The sequence below is a fragment of the Pollachius pollachius genome (genome assembly GCF_949987615.1).
Source record: "Pollachius pollachius genome assembly, chromosome: 4".
Classification (NCBI taxonomy): domain Eukaryota; kingdom Metazoa; phylum Chordata; class Actinopteri; order Gadiformes; family Gadidae; genus Pollachius; species Pollachius pollachius.
The window spans coordinates 28,154,697-28,175,273 of record NC_136937.1 but is presented as its reverse complement, the minus strand read 5'-3'; the positions used below and the strand labels follow the sequence as shown (position 1 = coordinate 28,175,273).

At 47.7% G+C, this 20,577-nt stretch overlaps 1 protein-coding gene across 1 annotated transcript; it reads left to right on the top strand.

Moving 5' to 3' along the window:
• The first annotated feature begins 1,484 nt into the window (after positions 1 to 1,484).
• ptger2a (prostaglandin E receptor 2a (subtype EP2)) lies at positions 1,485 to 19,155 on the top strand. The gene is made up of 2 exons (XM_079734791.1): positions 1,485 to 3,206; positions 15,927 to 19,155. The coding sequence occupies exons 1-2, from the start codon at positions 2,391 to 2,393 to the stop codon at positions 16,236 to 16,238; spliced, it is 1,128 nt and encodes a 375-aa protein (XP_079590917.1). The 5' UTR covers positions 1,485 to 2,390; the 3' UTR covers positions 16,239 to 19,155.
• Positions 19,156 to 20,577: the final 1,422 nt, after the last annotated feature.

Genomic DNA, 20,577 nt, shown 5'->3' with positions numbered 1-20,577 from the left:
CAGGCAGCGGGTTTTGGTGTAGTGTGTGGCCAGCCTGTCTTGAGCCTGGTCTGCCCGTGGCGCCTTATCTCCAGGCCAGGCTGTGTCCGCGGATAAGGCATCTGGACAGTGCCTTCCTTAATGTGTGGCGTCAGATACGGCGCTGGGGTGCTTTTGGCGTCTGCATGGACGGTCGAGGGCCAGATAACAGTTAATCTCTTTCTCTTTCCTTCTTTCTTTCTTTCTTTCTCTATCTATCTCCCGTTTATCTGCTCTAAGAATAGCTGACTGAAGAAGAGTAGGTGAAACGGAGGGGCAGAGACGGAGAGACAGAAGGTGGGTGGGGAGAAGAGCAGGGAGTAGGAGGGGAGACAGATAATACACAGGATAAAAGATGAGAGAGAAGAGAGAAGAGAGCGAGAGAGAGAGAGAGAGAGAGAGAGAGAGAGAGCGAGAGAGGGAGAGAGAGAGAAAGAGAGAGAGGGTCAACAACGGTGTCTATTGAGGAGAGGACAAGGTTAGTGGGGCAGGGGGATATAGAACACGTGCTGAGAGACAGAGCGAGAGAGGAGTGTGTGCGTGTGCGTGTCTGTGTGTGTCTTTGTTTATGCATTTGTGTGTGTTTGTGTATGCACGTGTGTGTGTGCGTTCGTGTGTCTGTGTGTGTGGGGTTCTTTGTGTATGTGTGTGTGCACGCACGCCCATGTGTGTCTGCATGTGTGTTAGTGTATGCATGTGTGTGTGCGTGTGTGTGTGCATGTGTGTGTGTGTGTGCGTGTGTGTGCGTGCGTGTGTGTGTGTGCTTGTGTGTGTGCATAGATGCATGTGTTTGTGGCAGCAGCAGCAGCAATGTTAGCGCTAGCTATTTTAGGCAAAGACAGTTCCCCTTGCAGCCACACACACGCTGCGCTGCGTGTGTGTGTGTGCGTGCCCTTGTGTAAACCTCTCCTTCCCCCTGATCCTATGTCAGAGATGTGAGAGTGGGGAGGGGACACAGTAACATTTGGTAGGACTCGGAAAAAAGTACAAGAGAAATGAGTTTAGTATTTGACAGCATTGTTTTATTGTTATAATAGGGTAAAATAACGTATGTATACAAATATTATATAACCTACATATGAATTCATATTAATAGCCTATTGGATGTAAAACGTTGCAGAATATTTAAAACCCCGGTGCAGGTGCACACTGGCTCAACAAACACACTCACACCTACAGGGTAGGTGTGAATGTGTTTGTTGAGCCAGTGTGCACCTGAATTTCATTAACCTTTAATACATACCTTTTTTAAGAGAGAGAGAGAGAGAGAGAGAGAGAGAGAGAGAGAGAGAGAGAGAGAGAGAGAGAGAGAGAGAGAGCGCGATAGAGAGCGAGCGAGAGAGAGAGAGAGACACACACACACACACACACACACACACACACACACACACACACACACACACACGCACAGCGAGAGAGAGAGCGAGCCCAGAGTGGCCCGACGTATCTCCGGGTGACGTCAGCGCACCGTGTCTGTTGCTTCCAGCGACTCGCCTCGTCCACAGCTCAGTCCCGCGCGGCGCGTCTTGCGTTTCGTTTCGCCGAAGAGACTTCAAAACTCAGTCAAGTCAAAAGGAAACGCAACAGAATTTCAGCCGGACTTCATTCAACTGCTGTTATACACACGCGCGCGCGCGCGCACACACACACACACACGCACACATACGCAAACAAAAACATACACACACGCGCACCCAGGTCAACACGCGGTGGAATAAGGGGGAGCAGAATTGGACAAAGTTAAACCCATCAGTGGCTTGTTCTTACCTCTGATGACCAAGAAGAGTCCGCTGGACAGCGATGGAAAGGTGACTATACGTTTTGGATTTTACACCTTAGTTTAAAAACCTCAATCGCACTTTCTTCGATGTTTTCTTCGTGCGCCGTAAACAGGCGGGATCGTGTTATTTTTGACAGAAAAGTAGATTCCATCAGAAGTGACTCAAAGAAAGATCGTGCTTAAACAAGTTTATCGTGTATCACCACAGCCGTCACAGCAAAGTGCTTTTAGGTTTATGTTAGTCAGAAGGTGTCGAGACAACCCGTGCCTGAGGCAAAGGGCGAAAGAAGAACTCGACGACAGCGAGCAGGCGACTTCAAACCCTAATAAAAAAAACGGCAAACACACAACAGTCCCGCTGGAAACAGGAATTGTAAAAAACACTTTGAATCCCTGCATTAGAATAACAAACCCCTGCCATGGACAGTCCACTGTGCCATCCTCCAGACGCTTTGAACATGGACACCGCATATCCATCGCTGTGCGTTAATTTGTTATTATCCCAAGATAATCGCCAGACCCTTCATTAGTAAGAAGGACGACCACACATCTTTTTTTTGCTTTGTCGTAACGCATCATCTGGGGGTCAACCATGGTCGACAAGAGCGCCCCGTGCCACTCGAAGCAGACCATCGACGCCAACATGAGCCCCCTGATCAGCGCCGTCATGTTCGCCGCGGGGGTGTTCGGCAACGTGGCCGCACTCGTTCTCCTCGAGATCCGGCGTCGGCGGGAGTCCGGCGGCGCGCATCGGCGCTCGCTCTTCAACGTGCTCGTCACGTCGCTGGTGGCCACCGACCTGACCGGCACGTGCCTCGTCAGCCCGCTGGTGCAGGTGTCGTACTCTTTCAACACAACCCTGGTGGCCATGACGCGCGAGGGACCCCACGTGGCGTGCGCCTACTTCGGCTTCAGCATGACCTTCTTCAGCCTGGCCACCATGTCCATCCTGTTCTTCATGGCGCTGGAGCGCTGCCTGGCCATCGGGCATCCGTACTTCTACAGCCGCTGCATCACTAAAAAGTGCGCCTACATCACCATCCCCTCGCTGTTCTTCCTCTGCGCGCTCTTCTGCTGCCTGCCCTTCGCGGGCTTCGGCGACTACGTGCAGTACTGCCCCGGCACGTGGTGCTTCCTGGACATGAACCCGCAAGAGCCGCAGCACCGCGCGTACGCCAACCTGTACGCTAGCGTCATGCTGGCGCTCGTGCTGGCCATCGTGGCGTGCAATGGCTCGGTGGTGTACCACCTGGTCAAGATGTACCGGCGGCGCCGGAGGAACGGCGGCTCGGTGACGGCGCGCTTCAAGCGGGAGCGCGGCGTGGTGTCCCTGGCCGAGGAGGTGGAGCATCTCATCCTGCTGGTGTTCATGACCATCATCTTCATCATCTGCACCATGCCGCTAGTGGTAAGAGAGAGCATGAGAGTGTATAGAAAGTCTTTGGATGCTACGCTGACGCTACACTTTGGTCGTTGCTTGACTCTTTGGGAAATCTGGTATCGGTGCACTTTTTAAAAACACACAGAGGCTTCCGAAGAACAAACAAGCACGGCGGCGCACCCACACGCACACACTATTTCACACACCCCCCCCCCCCCCCCCCCCCCCCCCAATCAACCACAGACACAGAAGACAGAAGCACACATCCACACCCGCAAACACACACAAACATACTTGTTCTCTCCCTCCATGTTATTCTAACTCGTGCAGTGACATGAACTCAACAAAGGTCGGCCAGCAACAGTCTCACGCTAGCAACTCTGCTTCAGTGTATGAGTGTGTGTCAGTGTGTTGTATTGGTGTGTGTGTGTGTGTGTGTGTGTGTGTGTGTGTGTGTGTGTGATATGTTGCAGAAGCGTTTATGGGCCATATACCAGATCAAATGCATGGTGTGCAAGCGGGAGTTCACCAGGGTTAGCGTGCACATCCGCAGGGCACACTAGCTAGGCTAGTGTTTTTGTTTTCAGAGAGGTCGTCTTTTACCTTGGTTGAGGCCAGAGCGCATCTGCGAATAGAGCTTGTTGATCAAAGGGGAAACTGTCTGGTCTCACACACATACACGCACACATGTACACAAATATGCACACACACACACACACACACACACACACACACACACACACACACACACACACACACACACACACACACACACACACACACACATACATACACATACAAGCACGTACACATACACCCACATAGATACACACACACACACACACATACACATGTACTGTGCACACGTACACATGCATCACAAACACACAAATACACGTAGGAACACACACAAAACTACTGCAGAGAACAAAAAGATGATAGAATACAAGGTAACCGATGAAGAGAATTTGAAGGGAAGATAAGGAGGTCATTGAGAATGAGTTGAATAATAAAGTCCGTGCTACGTAAACACTGCACTATAGAAACTATAGTGCTGCAATGCTAGAGTGCTATAGAAGCTATAATGCTAAATACACTATTGTGCTATAGATGCTTTAAATGTAGTGCTCTAATGTGATAGTCCTGTAGAAGCTTTATTACTGTAGTGCCATAGTTCTATAGAAGCTATAATGCTAAAGACACTATAGTGCTATAGACGCTATAGATTTAGTTCTGTAGTGCTATAGCTTCTATAGAAGATATAATGCTAAATAAACTATAGTGCTATAGACGCTTATAGTTTGTTGATCCTACAAAAGCTATATATAAGATATACATTAAGTTATAGTGCTATATAAGCTACAGTGCTGTAGACGCTTGTTAAATTCCCCTGTTGAGTTTTTCTTTCTATTGTTATCTTAATGTACATTCACAATGCTTCCAATAACGTCCAAGGGCCGCTGGCCATTTCATTAACTCCATCTTTAAGTGGGCTGATGTTAGGAGGAAACAGAGACGATGGTATTGAACCGAACCAAACATAATGGCAATGTGTTTACTGTAAAGGTTATGCTGTGTGTGTGTGTGTGTGTGTGTGTGTGTGTGTGTGTGTGTGTGTGTGTGTGTGTGTGTGTGTGTGTGTGTGTGTGTGTGTGTGTGTGTGTGTGTGTGTGTGTGTGTGTGTGTGTGTGTGTGTGTTAGAGTGTACAGGTGCTTGTATATTTGTGTGTGTCAGGGTGGGTGTGTATGAGCCAGAAAGAAAGAATGGGTGAGTGGTGTGTGGCATTATTTAGAAATGAAGTCATTCATGAATTATGCAGAAGGCTCTGAGGTTGGTGTACTGCCAAGGCGTATATGGAGAAATGAAAAAAACTGCCGGCAATACAGTTGATTCATTTTTCACGCAACAGGTAGAATGCTAGAATCTAGATGCTGGTCAGAAACACATTCATAATGGGATGGTGGACGTGATGGTAAAGTTCAAATGTTCCCATCACCGGCCTGATGGTCTTGCAATAAACCTGCTGCTTAAGTGTGCAATTTTAGATCTGTAAAGAAAGCAAGAGAGAGAAGAAAGAGAGCAGATTTAAAGAGAGAGAGAGAGAGCAGACAGAGCAAATGTAAAAAAGAGAGAGAGAGAGAGAAGACAGAGAGCAGATGTAAATTAATGTATGTATTTTTATTTTAATTGTGGGTCCTGTCTTGATGTCCTGTTTTCGATGTCCTGTCCTAATGTCTTGTCTGTGATGTTTGTAAATAGGGCTGCAGGGGGTGCAAGACCAATTTCAGACTTGCTCTGACAATAAAGTATTATCGTATCGTATTGTATCGTATCGTAGGACATATAAAGAGAGAGAGAGAGAGCAGATAGAGCAGATATAAAGAGAGAGAGCAGAAATGAGCAGAAGATAGAAAGATTTATTCCTCTCCCCCTCCCTCACTATGTTTTCTCAAGCGTCGAGAAGTGTTTCATTGACCTACCCGATATTGACAGGCAAGAAGGATTCTCCAAACCAATCAGATTGATTTGCTGATTAACTGCGGAGCACGACGATATAATCCTACCTAGTGTCGTTTTAGCCAAAATATTGGCTAAATATTCTGTAAGTGATCATCAATGAGCACACATGGTTCAGTACGGTATGAATCTCAACATCTTCATATCGTTACCGGTTCAGTGCCAATGAGGTCTCCTGTGGTGCGTGAAGGTACTAAAGGCCCAGTTATGGTTCCACATAGACGCAACGTAATGGCCACGCAGACGCTTCGACGCAGCCGTGAACATGTTTTGGTTCTGCGTCGGGTTTTAGTGAGCTGACCAATCACAGCCCTTGCTGCCGTGTCGCCTCGACGCAAGGTTAACATTTTTGGGAGGCGCCCTTGCGGTCGACGCAAGGAGGGTCCGCAAGGACGTATGGGGTCCGTAAACCACTTGCGTTGCGTCAACGTTGAACCATTACTGAGTAGGGATGGCGAAAATGTAAAATATTCTTGACCGACCACCGAGCCTCATTAACCGGTTAATACCGGTTAACCGATCAGATTAAAATGTGCCATTTGAAATAACAGCCGTTTCGAGCCGCGCCAGCCACCTGCTATTTCGTAACTCTGCTTATCTCTCTCCCGTTCTGCCCCCGACCCACACACACACACACACACTCTCCGAGTGAGAGGCAGTGGCTCTAAACGCGGCACGACCTGTGTTTGAATTGAAACACGAGGGATGCTTGCTGCAAGTTGACCATGTGTAGAGAGCGGGGCGTGATCAGAGCTCATTTGAAACATCGCGGCTCATTTAAGAAAATGACAGCTCCGAAGAGACGCCGCTTGTTTAGTTTGGAAGAGACGGAAAAATTGGGTTAGGGTTAGGGTTAGAGTGTATTGTATATATTTTTATATTATGTATAATTGAGTGTAAGGGACATTCTTTTTCACTTCACACAAAAAGATCTTGGAATGAGATGGCTAACTGTAGTCTTATAGAGTTTAGTCTACTGTCCATAATAATTTAGAGATCATATTCTCCGCCGCTCGCATACGGGAATAATTAAGACTTGAGGAGAAATTAAACAGTGGGCTAGAGACGCGGCGGTGTCGGTCCAACTTCCAATAAGTCACCTCATCTGATCATCTTTTCGTGTGAAGTATACCAACACACTCACACGTTGTGGCAGCAACGTGTGTAACGTTGACACGGCCAACCATCGGTCAAACGGTCATCGGTTGACATCCCTATTGCTAAGCCTTCAGATGTTACGATGGATTAACTTGTCGTAAAAACCTGCAATCGCACAGGTAAACGGCTCATTAAAGGGGGCGTCGGCTGTTGAGGACGTGGGCGGAGCCAGGCCGCTTCTACAGCTCACTGGACGTCTGGCCCGGTGGGGACAAGGGTCGATCAAGGAGATCATCCAGAGGTTTAGGAAGTGACGATGTGGGGAATGCGTTTGGAATGCAGCCCCAGTGTTCACCAATGCTCATAAATTACATTAGTTCACGTGAATTCACCACCTGAGGCAGTCTGCCACTGATTAGCATCCAGAAGATTTTAATCAGTGATTAGCTAGATGAATGATAGATGAGAGAGGAAATAATATCTCTAAAAGTATAAACATATATCCTAACAACCTAACTAACCAACAAACTTAGAAATAAACGATACAAGTGTCGAATATAAAACGTAACAACCTTATTTGTGCACCAAAAGTTATTTAATCTCAGTGTGAATCGCCATTTGCAAAACCAAAATTATTTAGTTATTTAGTGGTGGCTTTTATCGAAAAACGACTAGAATACAGTAAACACAGAAGAAGACTGTTTTAGAAGAACCTCGTCACTAAGGAAATAAAACCCACGACCCATATCATGTAAGAGGCCAGAACCCCATTGAGCTGTGAGAACAACAGTGTTGAACGTGTTTCAACACCGACGCACATTGTGAAATGTGTGAAATGATTGGGCACATGCACACTCTCACTCTGACTCATGAAGATCACTTTATTGAGAGAGCAAAACGTGAACGTCAGACACAGCATTGAGCGAGGACTCCTCACCAGCGGCCCCAGGCCTAATGAGGTTGGTGGCCTAGTGGCACGTTCTCGCAGTCGCTCTCCCCACCCCCTCATCCCTTCTGCATGGATCGCTTCCCTTAACCTATTGGCAGACCACCGCAGACGGGAGACCTCTTGGGACCAGGGCCAAACGCAATCCACCGTACTAGATCACTTTAACGGCTCCTTCTGCAGTGCAGGAAGAGAGGAGAGGAGGGGAGGGCGGAGGAGGAGGAGGAGGAGAGGAGGGGAGAGGAGAGGAGAGGAGGGGAGGGCGGAGGAGGAGGAGAGGAGGGTGGAGGAGGAGGAGGGGAGAGGAGAGGAGGGGAGGGGAGGGGGAGGGTGGAGGAGGAGAGGAGGGGAGAGGAGAGGAGGGGAGGGTAGAGGAGGAGAGGAGGGGAGAGGAAAGGAGAGGAGAGGAGAGGAGGGGAGGGCGGAGGAGGAGGAGAGGAGGGGAGAGGAGAGGAGAGGAGGGGAGGGCGGAGGAGGAGGGGAGGGCGGAGGAGAGGAGGGGAGGGCGGAGGAGGCGAGGAGGGGAGAGGAGAGGAGAGGAGGGGAGGGGAGGGTGGAGGAGGAGGGGAGGGCGGAGGAGGAGAGGAGAGGAGGGGAGGGCAGAGGAGGAGGAGGAGGAGAGGAGGGGAGAGGAGGGGGAGGGTGGAGGAGGAGGGGAGGGGGAGGGTGGAGCAGGAGGGGAGAGGAGGGGAGGGCGGAGGAGGAGGGGAGAGGAGAGGAGGGGAGGGCGGAGGAGGAGGAGGAGAGGAGAGGAGGGGGAGGGTGGAGAGGAGGGGAGAGGAGAGGAGAGGAGAGGAGGGGAGAGGAGAGGAGGGGGAGGGTGGAGAGGAGGGGAGAGGAGAGGAGGGGAGGGCGGAGGAGGAGAGGAGGGGAGAGGAGGAGCGGAGAGGAGGGGAGGGTGGAGGAGGAGGAGAGGAGGGGAGAGGAGGTGGAGGAGGAGGAGGGGGAGGGCAGAAAAGGAAGAGGAGGAGGGGGGAGGAGGATGCGGCGGAGGAGAGGAGGAAGAGGATGATGAGAATCATGAGAAGAGAGGTGTAGGATGAGAGGAGTAGGAGGAGGAAGAAGAGGACGAGGGTTGGATCGTTTTGCATTCAAATCAAAATGGACGTTTCAGTTCTAGCGGCACAATGCAGTGGTTGGTAGATTGTGTTTTGGTTCTGGTTCGGTCTGTCTCGCTCACAGACGGTGTTGAATAGCAGCCCGTCCTTTCTTTTTTATGGGCGTGGGTGCCTAAGCGCTGAGTTTGTGAAGGAAGAGATTCAGAGACCGAGGTGATCAGGAGAACCTTGAAACAAACAGATGGGGTGGGGTGGTGGAGGAGTTAGGCGGGGAAAGGGGGAAATACTTTTAATGCCGCCTAACTTCTCGGTCGTGCAACAACCCATATGAAAAGGCATGAAGGCACGCACAGACTCTCTCTCACTCTCACACACAGACACACACACACACACGCACGCACGCACACACACACACACACACACACACACACACACACACGCATTCGAATGCACAAGATATTTTGCATATTTCGTCCATGTAAACATTGATTACACATGTACCGTCTACATGTGTATTACATATGTACTGTCTACATGTGTATTACAAATGTATTGCATAGTTACACACATTCACAGTGGCCTGCTGAACAGAAATTGATTTATTCCTTACAATTCACTTCGGTTTACAGAATAGACATCCCTAACAAACTCATATCATTGTTATACCACTATATTAAACTAGATACAAATTTTTTTTTTTTCATTTTTATCAGGATTATTTATGAAAATATATAAACACGCAAACACCTGTGACTGATTGCTCCTACAGGTGCAGATGTTTAAACCCACACATACTGTTAAACACAGAATAAGCTATGTATTTACTTTCTCTAGTACACAGACACACACACACACACACACACACACAAACACACACACGCACACACAGACCATGCCACTTGTAGTTTGATATCTGCAGAATAACGTAATATGATCCATTTGTACTTGCTGTGTTTATGCCTCTGTGTGTGTGTGTGTGTGTGTGTGTGTGCAGACATTGTGGGCCCTATTGTTACTTAATAACAATCTTCTCTGACGCATGAATAATTAAGAGACAGACAGACAGACAGAGGGTGGAGAGGACAGAGATGGTGAGACAGACAGACAGACAGAGGGTGGAGAGGACAGAGATGGTGAGACAGACAGTCAGACAGACAGAGGGTGGAGAGGACAGAGATGGTGAGACAGACAGACAGACAGAGGGTGGAGAGGACAGAGATGGTGAGACAGACAGACAGACAGACAGACAGACAGACAGAGGGTGGAGAGGACAGAGATGGTGAGACAGACAGACAGGCAGACAGACAGACAGACAGAGGGTGGAGAGGACAGAGATGGTGAGACAGACAGACAGACAGACAGACAGAGGATAGAGAGGACAGAGATGGTGAGACAGACAGACAGACAGAGGGTAGAGAGGACAGAGATGGTGAGACAGACAGACAGACAGAGGGTGGAGAGGACAGAGATGGTAAGACAGACAGACAGACAGACAGAGGGTGGGGAGGACAGAGATGGTGAGACAGACAGACAGACAGAGGGTGGAGAGGACAGAGATGGTGAGACAGACAGACAGACAGAGGGTGGAGAGGACAGAGATGGTGAGACAGACAGTCAGACAGACAGAGGGTGGAGAGGACAGAGATGGTGAGACAGACAGACAGACAGAGGGTGGAGAGGACAGAGATGGTGAGACAGACAGACAGACAGACAGACAGACAGACAGAGGGTGGAGAGGACAGAGATGGTGAGACAGACAGACAGGCAGACAGACAGACAGACAGAGGGTGGAGAGGACAGAGATGGTGAGACAGACAGACAGACAGACAGACAGAGGATAGAGAGGACAGAGATGGTGAGACAGACAGACAGACAGAGGGTAGAGAGGACAGAGATGGTGAGACAGACAGACAGACAGAGGGTGGAGAGGACAGAGATGGTAAGACAGACAGACAGACAGAGGGTGGGGAGGACAGAGATGGTGAGACAGACAGACAGACAGAGGGTGGAGAGGACAGAGATGGTGAGACAGACAGACAGACAGACAGACAGACAGACAGAGGATAGAGAAGACAGATGGTGAGACAGACAGACAGACAGACAGAGGCTAGAGAGGACAGAGATGGTGAGACAGACAGACAGACAGACAGAGGGTAGAGAGGACAGAGATGGTGAGACAGACAGACAGACAGAGGGTGGAGAGGACAGAGACGGTGAGACAGACAGACAGACAGACAGGATAGAGAGGACAGAGATGGTGAGACAGACAGACAGACAGACAGACAGAGGATAGAGAAGACAGAGATGGTGAGACAGACAGACAGACAGACAGAGGGTAGAGAGGACAGAGATGGTGAGACAGACAGACAGAGGATAGAGAAGACAGAGATGGTGAGACAGACAGACAGACAGACAGAGGGTGGAGAGGACAGAGATGGTGAGACAGACAGACAGACAGACAGACAGACAGACAGACAGAGGGTAGAGAGGACAGAGATGGTGAGACAGACAGACAGACAGACAGACAGACAGACAGAGGGTGGAGAGGACAGAGATGGCGAGACAGACAGACAGACAGAGGGTGGAGAGGACAGAGATGGTGAGACAGACAGACAGACAGACAGACAGAGGGTGGAGAGGGTGGTTTATATGAAAGAGATTTCTGTAGCTCTGGAAAACATTAAACGATAAACCTTCATTTCAAGCGTGAAAGGCGGGACCAGAGTCCAAAACAAAAGCGGTTGTACCACACGTGAACCTTGGCCCTCAGTACAGACCGATCACTACTCATCGATTTACATGTGCCCTGCATGATGGATGTAGCTGTGGGGAGTATGGTACTGTCAGGTGGAGAGAGCTATAGTCAGTGGTCGAGTTGTAAGAAAAAGCCAGGTGGGATGGTGGATTTTAAGTTTTAGGGACAGACAGGGGCGTAGCCAGGATATTATAACTGTGGTGGGGGGTTGGGGGGAGACTCCATTGTCAACGGGGGGGGGGACTCCATTGTCAATATTTATTCATAATGTCAAAATATTACACAAATAAGAATAATAAGTCAAGGTTAGATCAAACTAATAGTGCATATATTTCAGCTTTCTTTAGACCGTTTCCGTTCGGGATTTAAATTTTTTTTTTTTATCAGTCTCGGGGGGGCCAGCAGGGTGGCCAACCTCTGCCCCTGGGGACAGATAATTTGTGCTGATGACAGCGCGTATGGTGGAAGACCAACAGTGTGATAATTATTATTATTATTATTATTATTATTATTATTATTATTATTATTATTATATTATTATATATTATTATATTATCTCCCAAAACGCAGCTGATCGGACGCATCACACGATTCGGAGGCATGTATTGCATTTAAGGATTTTAAAAACTGATTCTTATTCTTTTTTTTCAAAAATGCATTCGGCAGAGAAGGGAGACTAGCGTTGCTCACGGGTTGGAATGAAAGGGAGAAAAGGGGAAGGATTTGCCTGCGGTAGCGATGTCTGAGATGCAGAGACAGCTTCACGCTACCAGTGTCTGTCTCGTACGGTGTGGAATGAGAGCTCGTGAAGGGACTATTGTGGAAGTACGCAGGCGCACAGCAAGCATGCCTGCGTGCTTGGGCAATATCATACTGCCCGAGAATGCAGTAGCGCTGTCAAATCTGTCCCTGGAAAAAGTAACGTTGCGCCGAATTGAAAAAGAAAACCGCTATAATGAAATAGCGGTAATATTTCCACATTAATAGATAAAATAACAGGGGATGGGAAGGGGGGGATGGCTGTTTCAGAAGGGGGATGATTTTGATCATTTCAATTCCAAAGGGGGATGCCATCCCCCCTCATCCCCCCTCAACTCGAGTGCTGGCTATAGTTTAAACTCAGACTGATAGAGAGAGAGAGAGAGAGAGAGAGAGAGAGAGAGAGAGAGAGAGAGAGAGAGAGAGAGAGAGAGAGAGAAAGAAAGAGAGAGAGAGAGAGAGAAAAAGAGAGAGAGAGAGAGAGAGACAGAGATAGAGAGGTATAGATAAAACAGAGAGAGAGATAGTTTGACCAGAGAGAGAGAGAAAGAGATAGTATAAACACAGAACAGAGAGAGGTAGAGAGTGGTAAAATATAAACACAGAACAAAGAGGTCGAGAGAGGTATGCTTTAAACACAGAACACAAAGAGCGAGAGCAAGAGCGAGAGAGAGAGAGAAAGGTATAGTTTAAACCAAAACAGAAAGAGAGAGAGAGTGAGAGATTGTGTGTGTTGACCCGGGTGATTTACTACATTCAAGAACTGACACGCCAAAATGGCGCGCTGTCTTTCTCCAGTAGCGAGCCTGCACATTTCATCTGATGTACTCTCCAGATGAAATGTGCTCACGGTTATGGCCTCGCCTCGCCTATGCTCTACATCAAATGGGAGCGTGAGAACGTATAGTATAATGTGATCGCATAATAATCACATTGTTTTTTTAGGTTTATACAACCCACGTTGTATTAATAACGGCATGTATGTTTTATGTCATGACGCTGTGCGGTGTGAAAGCGCGCAGCATTCTGGGTGTTTGGTCTTTGTTATATATGTTTCATAACAAAAGACAGAGGGTAACACCTTTGGCTGCCATCAATCAAACTTGCCCAGTCTGCAGCAGCTTCACCCTTCTGGGAGAAACAGGCCCAAGCCCTCATCTGTGATTGGCATGTACTCCCTCGCCCCCGGACCCACATCACAGAGTACTTAAAGATGTCTGGCCTGCAGTGAGCAGAGGCGGAGGAATGAACTGTGAGGGCCACAGACGACTTTTACGGTTTACATAGTGCACACGCACAGCAGCACATAGAGGCAAACTGATGGGCACACACGGACGTAGACACGCACACACACACACACACACTCACAGGAACGAATACTGCACAATAATAAGTTGCTTATCTGGAAATTGGAATGATCGCAACATGTGCATGTGATTAAAAAGACATCTGGGCCATTAGCCAGTGGTTAGCCCCCTGCCACATAAACGTATTCCAGCCTAAACACAATCACTCAGCACTGCCTTATCTCCCTTCATAGTTTCAACATCGTCAGCGAATAAATTAGGGGAAGCAAATATATCGGCATTTTCACTTCTTCATTTGAGTTCTTGATTTCTTCACTTGATTTGAAACCAAAATAACAAAATGTATCGGTTCAACACATTAGTCCCAACAGTTTCTTGGACCAGTTGGGCACGGAACTGAGTTTGCAGGGCGCCAAGGGTGGAGGGATGTGTTGATGGAGCCAGTTGCCGTGGTTACAACGGGGGCATGGACTCAGGAAATTGGACCTCTGTCTCCACACCTCACTTCCACCTCACATCAAGGCACCGCACCACAACAAAGGGGGATGGGGCACTTCTGAGGGTTAGAGGAAATGGATCCCCTCTAGGGACAGGAAGAGAGGGGGGAGGGAGGGGGAGAGAGAGAGAGAGAGAGAGAGAGAGAGAGAGAGAGAGTGAGTGATGAAAAGTGTATTAGTGAATTACGGCAGTGATGAAAGGGAACGGTGAGTCGGAGGGCGACGACGGGGTGAGCGGAGGAGAGAGAGAGAGACTGAGCGAGAGACAGATGAGAGATATATGAACAGTTTTCAGTTTTCCTGCCAAGAAGAAACCTTAAAAGAGAAAAAGGTACGGATAGATGGAGCGATATACCGATTGCAGAAATAAGTGTAGAAAGATTTAAAAATATTACAGCAGGGAGGGGAGAAAGAGGGAGTGAGAAAGAGAGAGATGAGGTGAAACGAGGCCCTGAAAGTTCTAATAATGATGATGTGTCACGTTCTCTGATTTTGATTAGGGAACATGACATCATTGTTCCTCCGCACCCCCCTGGGGGCCGGAGAGAGAGAGGGAGGGAGGGAGGGAGGGAGAGAGGGAGGGAGAGAGAGAGAGAGAGAGAGAGAGAGAGAGAGAGAGAGAGAGAGAGAGAGAGAGAGAGAGAGAGAGAGAGAGGGAGGGAGGGAGGGAGGGAGGGAGAGAGGGAGGGAGGGAGAGAGAGAGAGAGAGAGAGAGAGAGAGAGAGAGAGAGAGAGAGAGAGAGAGAGAGAGAGAGAGAGAGAGAGAGAGAGAGAGAGAGAGAGAGAGAGAGAGAGAGAGAGGGGGAGGGAGGGAGGGAGAGCGAGAGAGAGTGATCTGTCACAGTTTCCGGGGATTGTATTAAAATCCCATGGCAGTCATTAAACTGCTGTTTCCCAAGCATTCCTGGTGCTTTATTAAGTCAGAAGACGATCAATGTGTGGATGAATATTGGAAAGCGGTACTCCGATGATCAAATGTGCCTTAACCTCCCATCAGACTTCAGATGTATGCGTCCTCCTCCAGATTAAAACATTCATGCTCAAGGGTGTATGGCTGCCAGTCGAAGGGTACCGGGTTTGATTCCTGTTGCCCACTGTAGGTTTTCTTAAGCAAGATGCCCTGACCTCTTCCTGCAACCATTCAACATGGATCTGAATTAACTGCAATTCTCTTTAGATAAAACCGTCTTCTAGATAATAGTACATACTTATTATGAAGATGGCTGGCTCGTTTCAAAATGACGTTACATTCTATGCATTAGTCGACCGACATTTTGCAAGGGAGTTATTTGACAAAGTGGACCTGCTTGACATAACATCAGTGCCACCATCTTTGTGTGTGTTGACACAAGCACTGGCAACACTTTGCTGTGCACACATTCAACTTGCCGTGTGTACCTTGTTGGCGAACCACGACAAAAATAGAGAGGATACTTGTGGCGTAGGGCGTTATCAATTGTATCCACCTCTCTGTCTGTGAATACAAATACAACATGAGTGCCATGTAAAAATGCATAACCAACACCACGTAAAGATAGTAAAGTATAACGTATATCTGTGTGCTGGGTCCAACATTCACAGCTTTAAAGATGGACTTGACCATATAGCAGGAACAAACAAAAACAGGTTTGCTTTGTTATCACCAAGTATTATCACCAAGTATTATCATTATTATATTATCATATTCAAGCAATTGCTCGGCCTGTTGAATGTTTCACTCGGGCAGGTGAAAAAGGAGCGGTAAATCCTTGTTAATGCTGATGGACCTTGTGTAACTCTTACGCGTTGTAAACGTTGTGTGCTCCCCAGGTGCGCGTCTATCTCAACTCGTACGACGAGGCCAGGGAGTCCCACCCGGCGGAGCTCAGCGCCCTGCGCTTCATCTCCGTCAACTCCATCATCGACCCCTGGGTCTTCATCTTCCTGTCCCCCAGCGTTCTGCACTTCTGCTGGGCGTCGGCGTGCAGCCGACCCCTGGCTTCGCCCCGGGCCTCCTTCCTCAAGTCCTCCACGTCAGAGCAGCGGCTCAGAAACGTTCGGGTGGTGGTGAGCCAGCCGCCGTCGGCTGACTGCAGCCGCTGCCCGGGGTCCGAGCCCACCACATGCACCATGGACGTCTGACCCCTGACCTCTGACTCCTGACCCCGCCAGAGTGAGGAGAAAGACCTTAAAGCCGTGCTTGAATACACCTCTATGGGGGCGCGGTGTGCGTCTGTGACAATCTCACCACGGTGGAACCGCGTGGCTCGTGAGCGACGGGAATCATGGCGCAAAACACAACAACCTGACAATGTTGTTGTTGTTGTGTTGTTTTTGTTGTTGCTGCTGCACGTTTCCCCCCTGCAAAATCGGGCGAAAAAAAAGGAAACTGCTTTTTGAGTGTTGACTGCCCGACATGGTCACCATGACGATAACTCTACCGTCCCCACGCCATTCCACCCCGATCATTCTCGCTCGGGACCACAAGCTTCTGCTTTTCCAATAAGCGGGAGTCAGCAGTTGAATGCGTCACTCCTGGGGTGGCCACGTGTTGCTGCGGCCATGTGTGGCCTCTCCGTGCCTTGCCTTTGAGATCGGTCCTCGCTATACGTGTCCACTGCACTTCAACAGCACGCCCGTGCTTTTGCTATGTTCCTTTTTGTTGTTTTTTGGATTGAGTTGCGTAATCAGAGCTGTGTTTGTCATTGTTTTTCGGCGGCGTCGCAGTAAGAATTTGAATTGAATGTGAACCTAAGTGTATTATGTATAAAGAGAGTATAAGGAAAGACATCTCCGATCGAGGTATCAAGTCCACTGATTTCTTTTTTGTTTATTTTTCGGTGTGGTCCATTCAGGGTATGATACGTTAAACACATTTGAAACCAAACTTACATAATGTAGGGACCAGGAATCCAAATCAAACAGGCTTTGCCAATACCGGAGGGAAGAGTGTGAACTGAAACAGGACTATCTCGTGAAGAGAGCAGAGAAATATGTGGCCATAAAGGTGTCTGAAGCCCATCCCAATCCATGACTGCACCAAACCCAATGTTTCAACAGGAAGCTGGTGATGCAAAGTAAGCTAGGTAGGCTCCTTTCCTTTGGTCGTTTGCCAAGGAGCACAGAAAGGTTCAAAAGGGATTTGATCTTGGTGATGTTGTTGGACGTTCTCCTGCCAACATGAGACAATTAGAAAACCTCAGTTTGTGTTTGTTCTCTCTGTCTGTCTCTGGCCTTTCATACTAACATGAAGCTTCTGTACCTTCACCCCTTGAGCCATGTTTTTTGCCTGGTCGGCAGGCATTTCTTATGAACTCCAGGTTAAAGCCTTTGCACTCTCACGCCTTGAGCTACCCGACCCTACCCTATGGAACAAAGGGTCTAGCAGGAATGGTAAGGGAAGAAAATCTCCTGAAATCTCTGACCCTGGTTTGTGAGGTAGCTAGTTAAAGCTAGCCTCAGGCTGGACAGAAAGTTGGAAAGAAAACAAAGGCCAAGTTAACATGAGGCGTGAGTGACATTTGGATGAAAAAAAGAATTCTCAATGGGGCATTCAATTAGTTCAAACTTGATGATACATGTTGTGTATTCTGCGGAGCCACATGCTCTTCAAAATCGTCATCACTGGACTCAAACTTGTTTCTGTCTATTTTCTTATTCATTGTATCGGGGTGTTGTTGAGCTTTAATCCTCAGATCGCATGCTAAGTATAATTAATTTCCCACCAACCTAGGCTAAACAACGTTCTAGATAGTGTGAGATAAATAGCTTCCATTTTAGTTTATTAAATGTTGGGTTACACGTGAATTCTGTTTTCATTTTCGAAAGGAAACACATTTAGCAGGGAAATCCTCAGCGCTGGTAAAACGGGCCTCCTTGGACCCATAGCCAACTCACACTCAATAAACGTGGACAAATTAAACATTTAGGCGGCCAATAAAAAAAAAGATTGTTCCGGAGACATATAAAGCCCATTGTTGGTCCCAAGCTGCTGTCAACGGCTCATATTAATCCACTGGTTAGCCAACTGATTTCTGTTTGGAGACAGAGATCCTGTGTATTTTGGGTTATAGTTTGGCCATAGACAAGCCAGCCAAATGATAGTTGTGTGAATGTCGTAAAGTAATTTCCACTTTTGTTTTCTTTCCACAAAATTCCTGTTCCATTTGATCAGATGGTTGCCCTTGACAATGTTGATGCATTGGTCTTGCATTGATGCATTGGTCTTGTGCGGGCTGTTATTGTTATTGTTGAGACTGCGTCTGAATCTATTTATTGGGTGTTGTTTGCTGCCTACGATCCCGACTCAATCACGAATTAACCATTTCCTGCTTCCTGTGGATGTTCTGCAAAGTTTTAAGTGTTACTGTATGTGTTGTTGTTGTTGTGTGTGTGTGTGTGTGTGTGTGTGTGTGTGTGTGTGTGTGTGTGTGTGTGTGTGTGTGTGTGTGTGTGTGTGTGTGGTTGTGTGTATGGGTATGTTAATGTACTGGTGTGTGTGTGAATGCACTATATTTGAGTGCATGTGTGTGTTTGTATGCAATGTGCAAGAGCAGGCCTATTTTCTCCCATGTTTTTCCAGGGATGTGTTGATCCAACTTTAAAGGGGAGACTCTCATTCCTGCGTTTATGTAAATTAATTGAACAGTGTGATTTTGTCCTGTTGTGTGTCATAGGGAAATACCTGACCCAACACCTGCATTAGCATGAGTGAGCCTGAATGTATGTCCATGTGAACACTTGTACACAAACATGTAATGTAATGTGTGTTTTGTATCACAGACAGCACTGAAATGTACCTGAATCCAACCAAAATGCTACCTAAAAAATGAATATGATGTGTTATGCTCAGTAGAAAGTACTGTAAAACAAACGTCAGCTGGTGTCCTGAGCTTGTTTGTATGTGTATGTGAGCGTGAGTGATAGAGCGAGGGAGGGAATGGCATGTTAGTCAGAAAGTCTCTCTGTTTGTGAGTGCGTGTGTGTGTGCACTTGTGCACGTGTGTGTGAGAGCGAGAGGGTCCGTGCAGCTTGTGTCAATAAACCATCTCATTCCAAACCATTGTGTCCGACTTGCTTTCTTATCCGTCCGACAAGGCAAGAAAAGCACACAAATACACATGAAGACAGAGTCACACAAATGTAATGCACACACACACAAACATACACTGTACATATTTTTCTTGATCAAGTCAATCTAACCAATATTATTAAAACGTCATCTTACTAAATGACGCGTACAACTCCGAAAGGCGGGGATTCTGGAAGGTGCCAACACAGAAGAAGGAAGTAAATACTGTCCATATCAACAAACGCCGTTTATAAACCGCACTGTGTATTTGACAGCGGCACAATGTGAACAGAACGTGCGCTTTGCCACGGCTCGACCGACGCCCCCGACCTTTTTTCTTCATAGGTAGCCAGCATCAGCTCCCGTTGGAGCCCCATCTAGAGATCTCATTATCTGAGGCTTAGAGGAGGCATGCTGAGGCATGTCTGAAGGCTTCACCCCTCCAACCTCCACCTTCCCTCCACCCCTCGACGTCCCACCTCCCTTTTCCCCGGCCTCTCTTCATTACCTTAAAAATCACAGTTTTTCTCTCCCCCTTTTTACCCTCCCTCTTTACCGTTCTCACGTGTCGAGAGAGAGAGAGAGAGAGAAAGAGAGAAAGAGAGAGAGAGAGAGAGAAATAGAGAGAAAGAGAGAGAGAGTGAGAAAGAGAGAGAGAGAGAGAGAAAAATAGAGAGAAAGAGAGAGAGAGAGAGAGAGAGAGAGAATTACTTCTAACTAGAGAGTTCCAGGAGCTCCCATCGAACAATATCCTTGATAATAATAAAGTAAGGGACAATATAATAAAATGCACTTCTGTATCAAAATTACTCCTTCAGACGTTGAACAATTACACATTATTGTCTCTCCCTGTCTCTCGCTAGGCTTAGCAACAATGAGGTAAAGTGCACTACCACAGCTACGGCTAATTCGCCTCCCTCCGAAGTAATTCAAAAGACCGGAACATTCTCTCCCGGCTCCAGTCCAGTGGGCTCAACTATTGACACTAAACAACAGTGGGAAGATCTAGTTTAGAATTCACTTTCCAAATCGGTATGAAACACTTTTGTCCAACCGACAGACCTGATGGTGGGCGGCCATAGTCATAAAACAACATCCTTCCTTGTTCTAGGTGATAAAGTTGGTAGAGCTAATCCAAGTCATGTGAAAAAAACTGATAAGCTAAATCAAAGAATGACGCTGAGGTGGAGATCACTGCCGGTAAGTTGTAGATCTTATCCTTCAGGGTCTGTCAACACACACACACACACACACACACACACACACACACACACACACACACACACACACACACACACACACACACACACACACACACACACACACACACACACACACACACTAACCGCCACTCACTGTTATTGCCCATAATCCACCACATTTCCTGTTTCCCGGGACCTCATTTCAGAA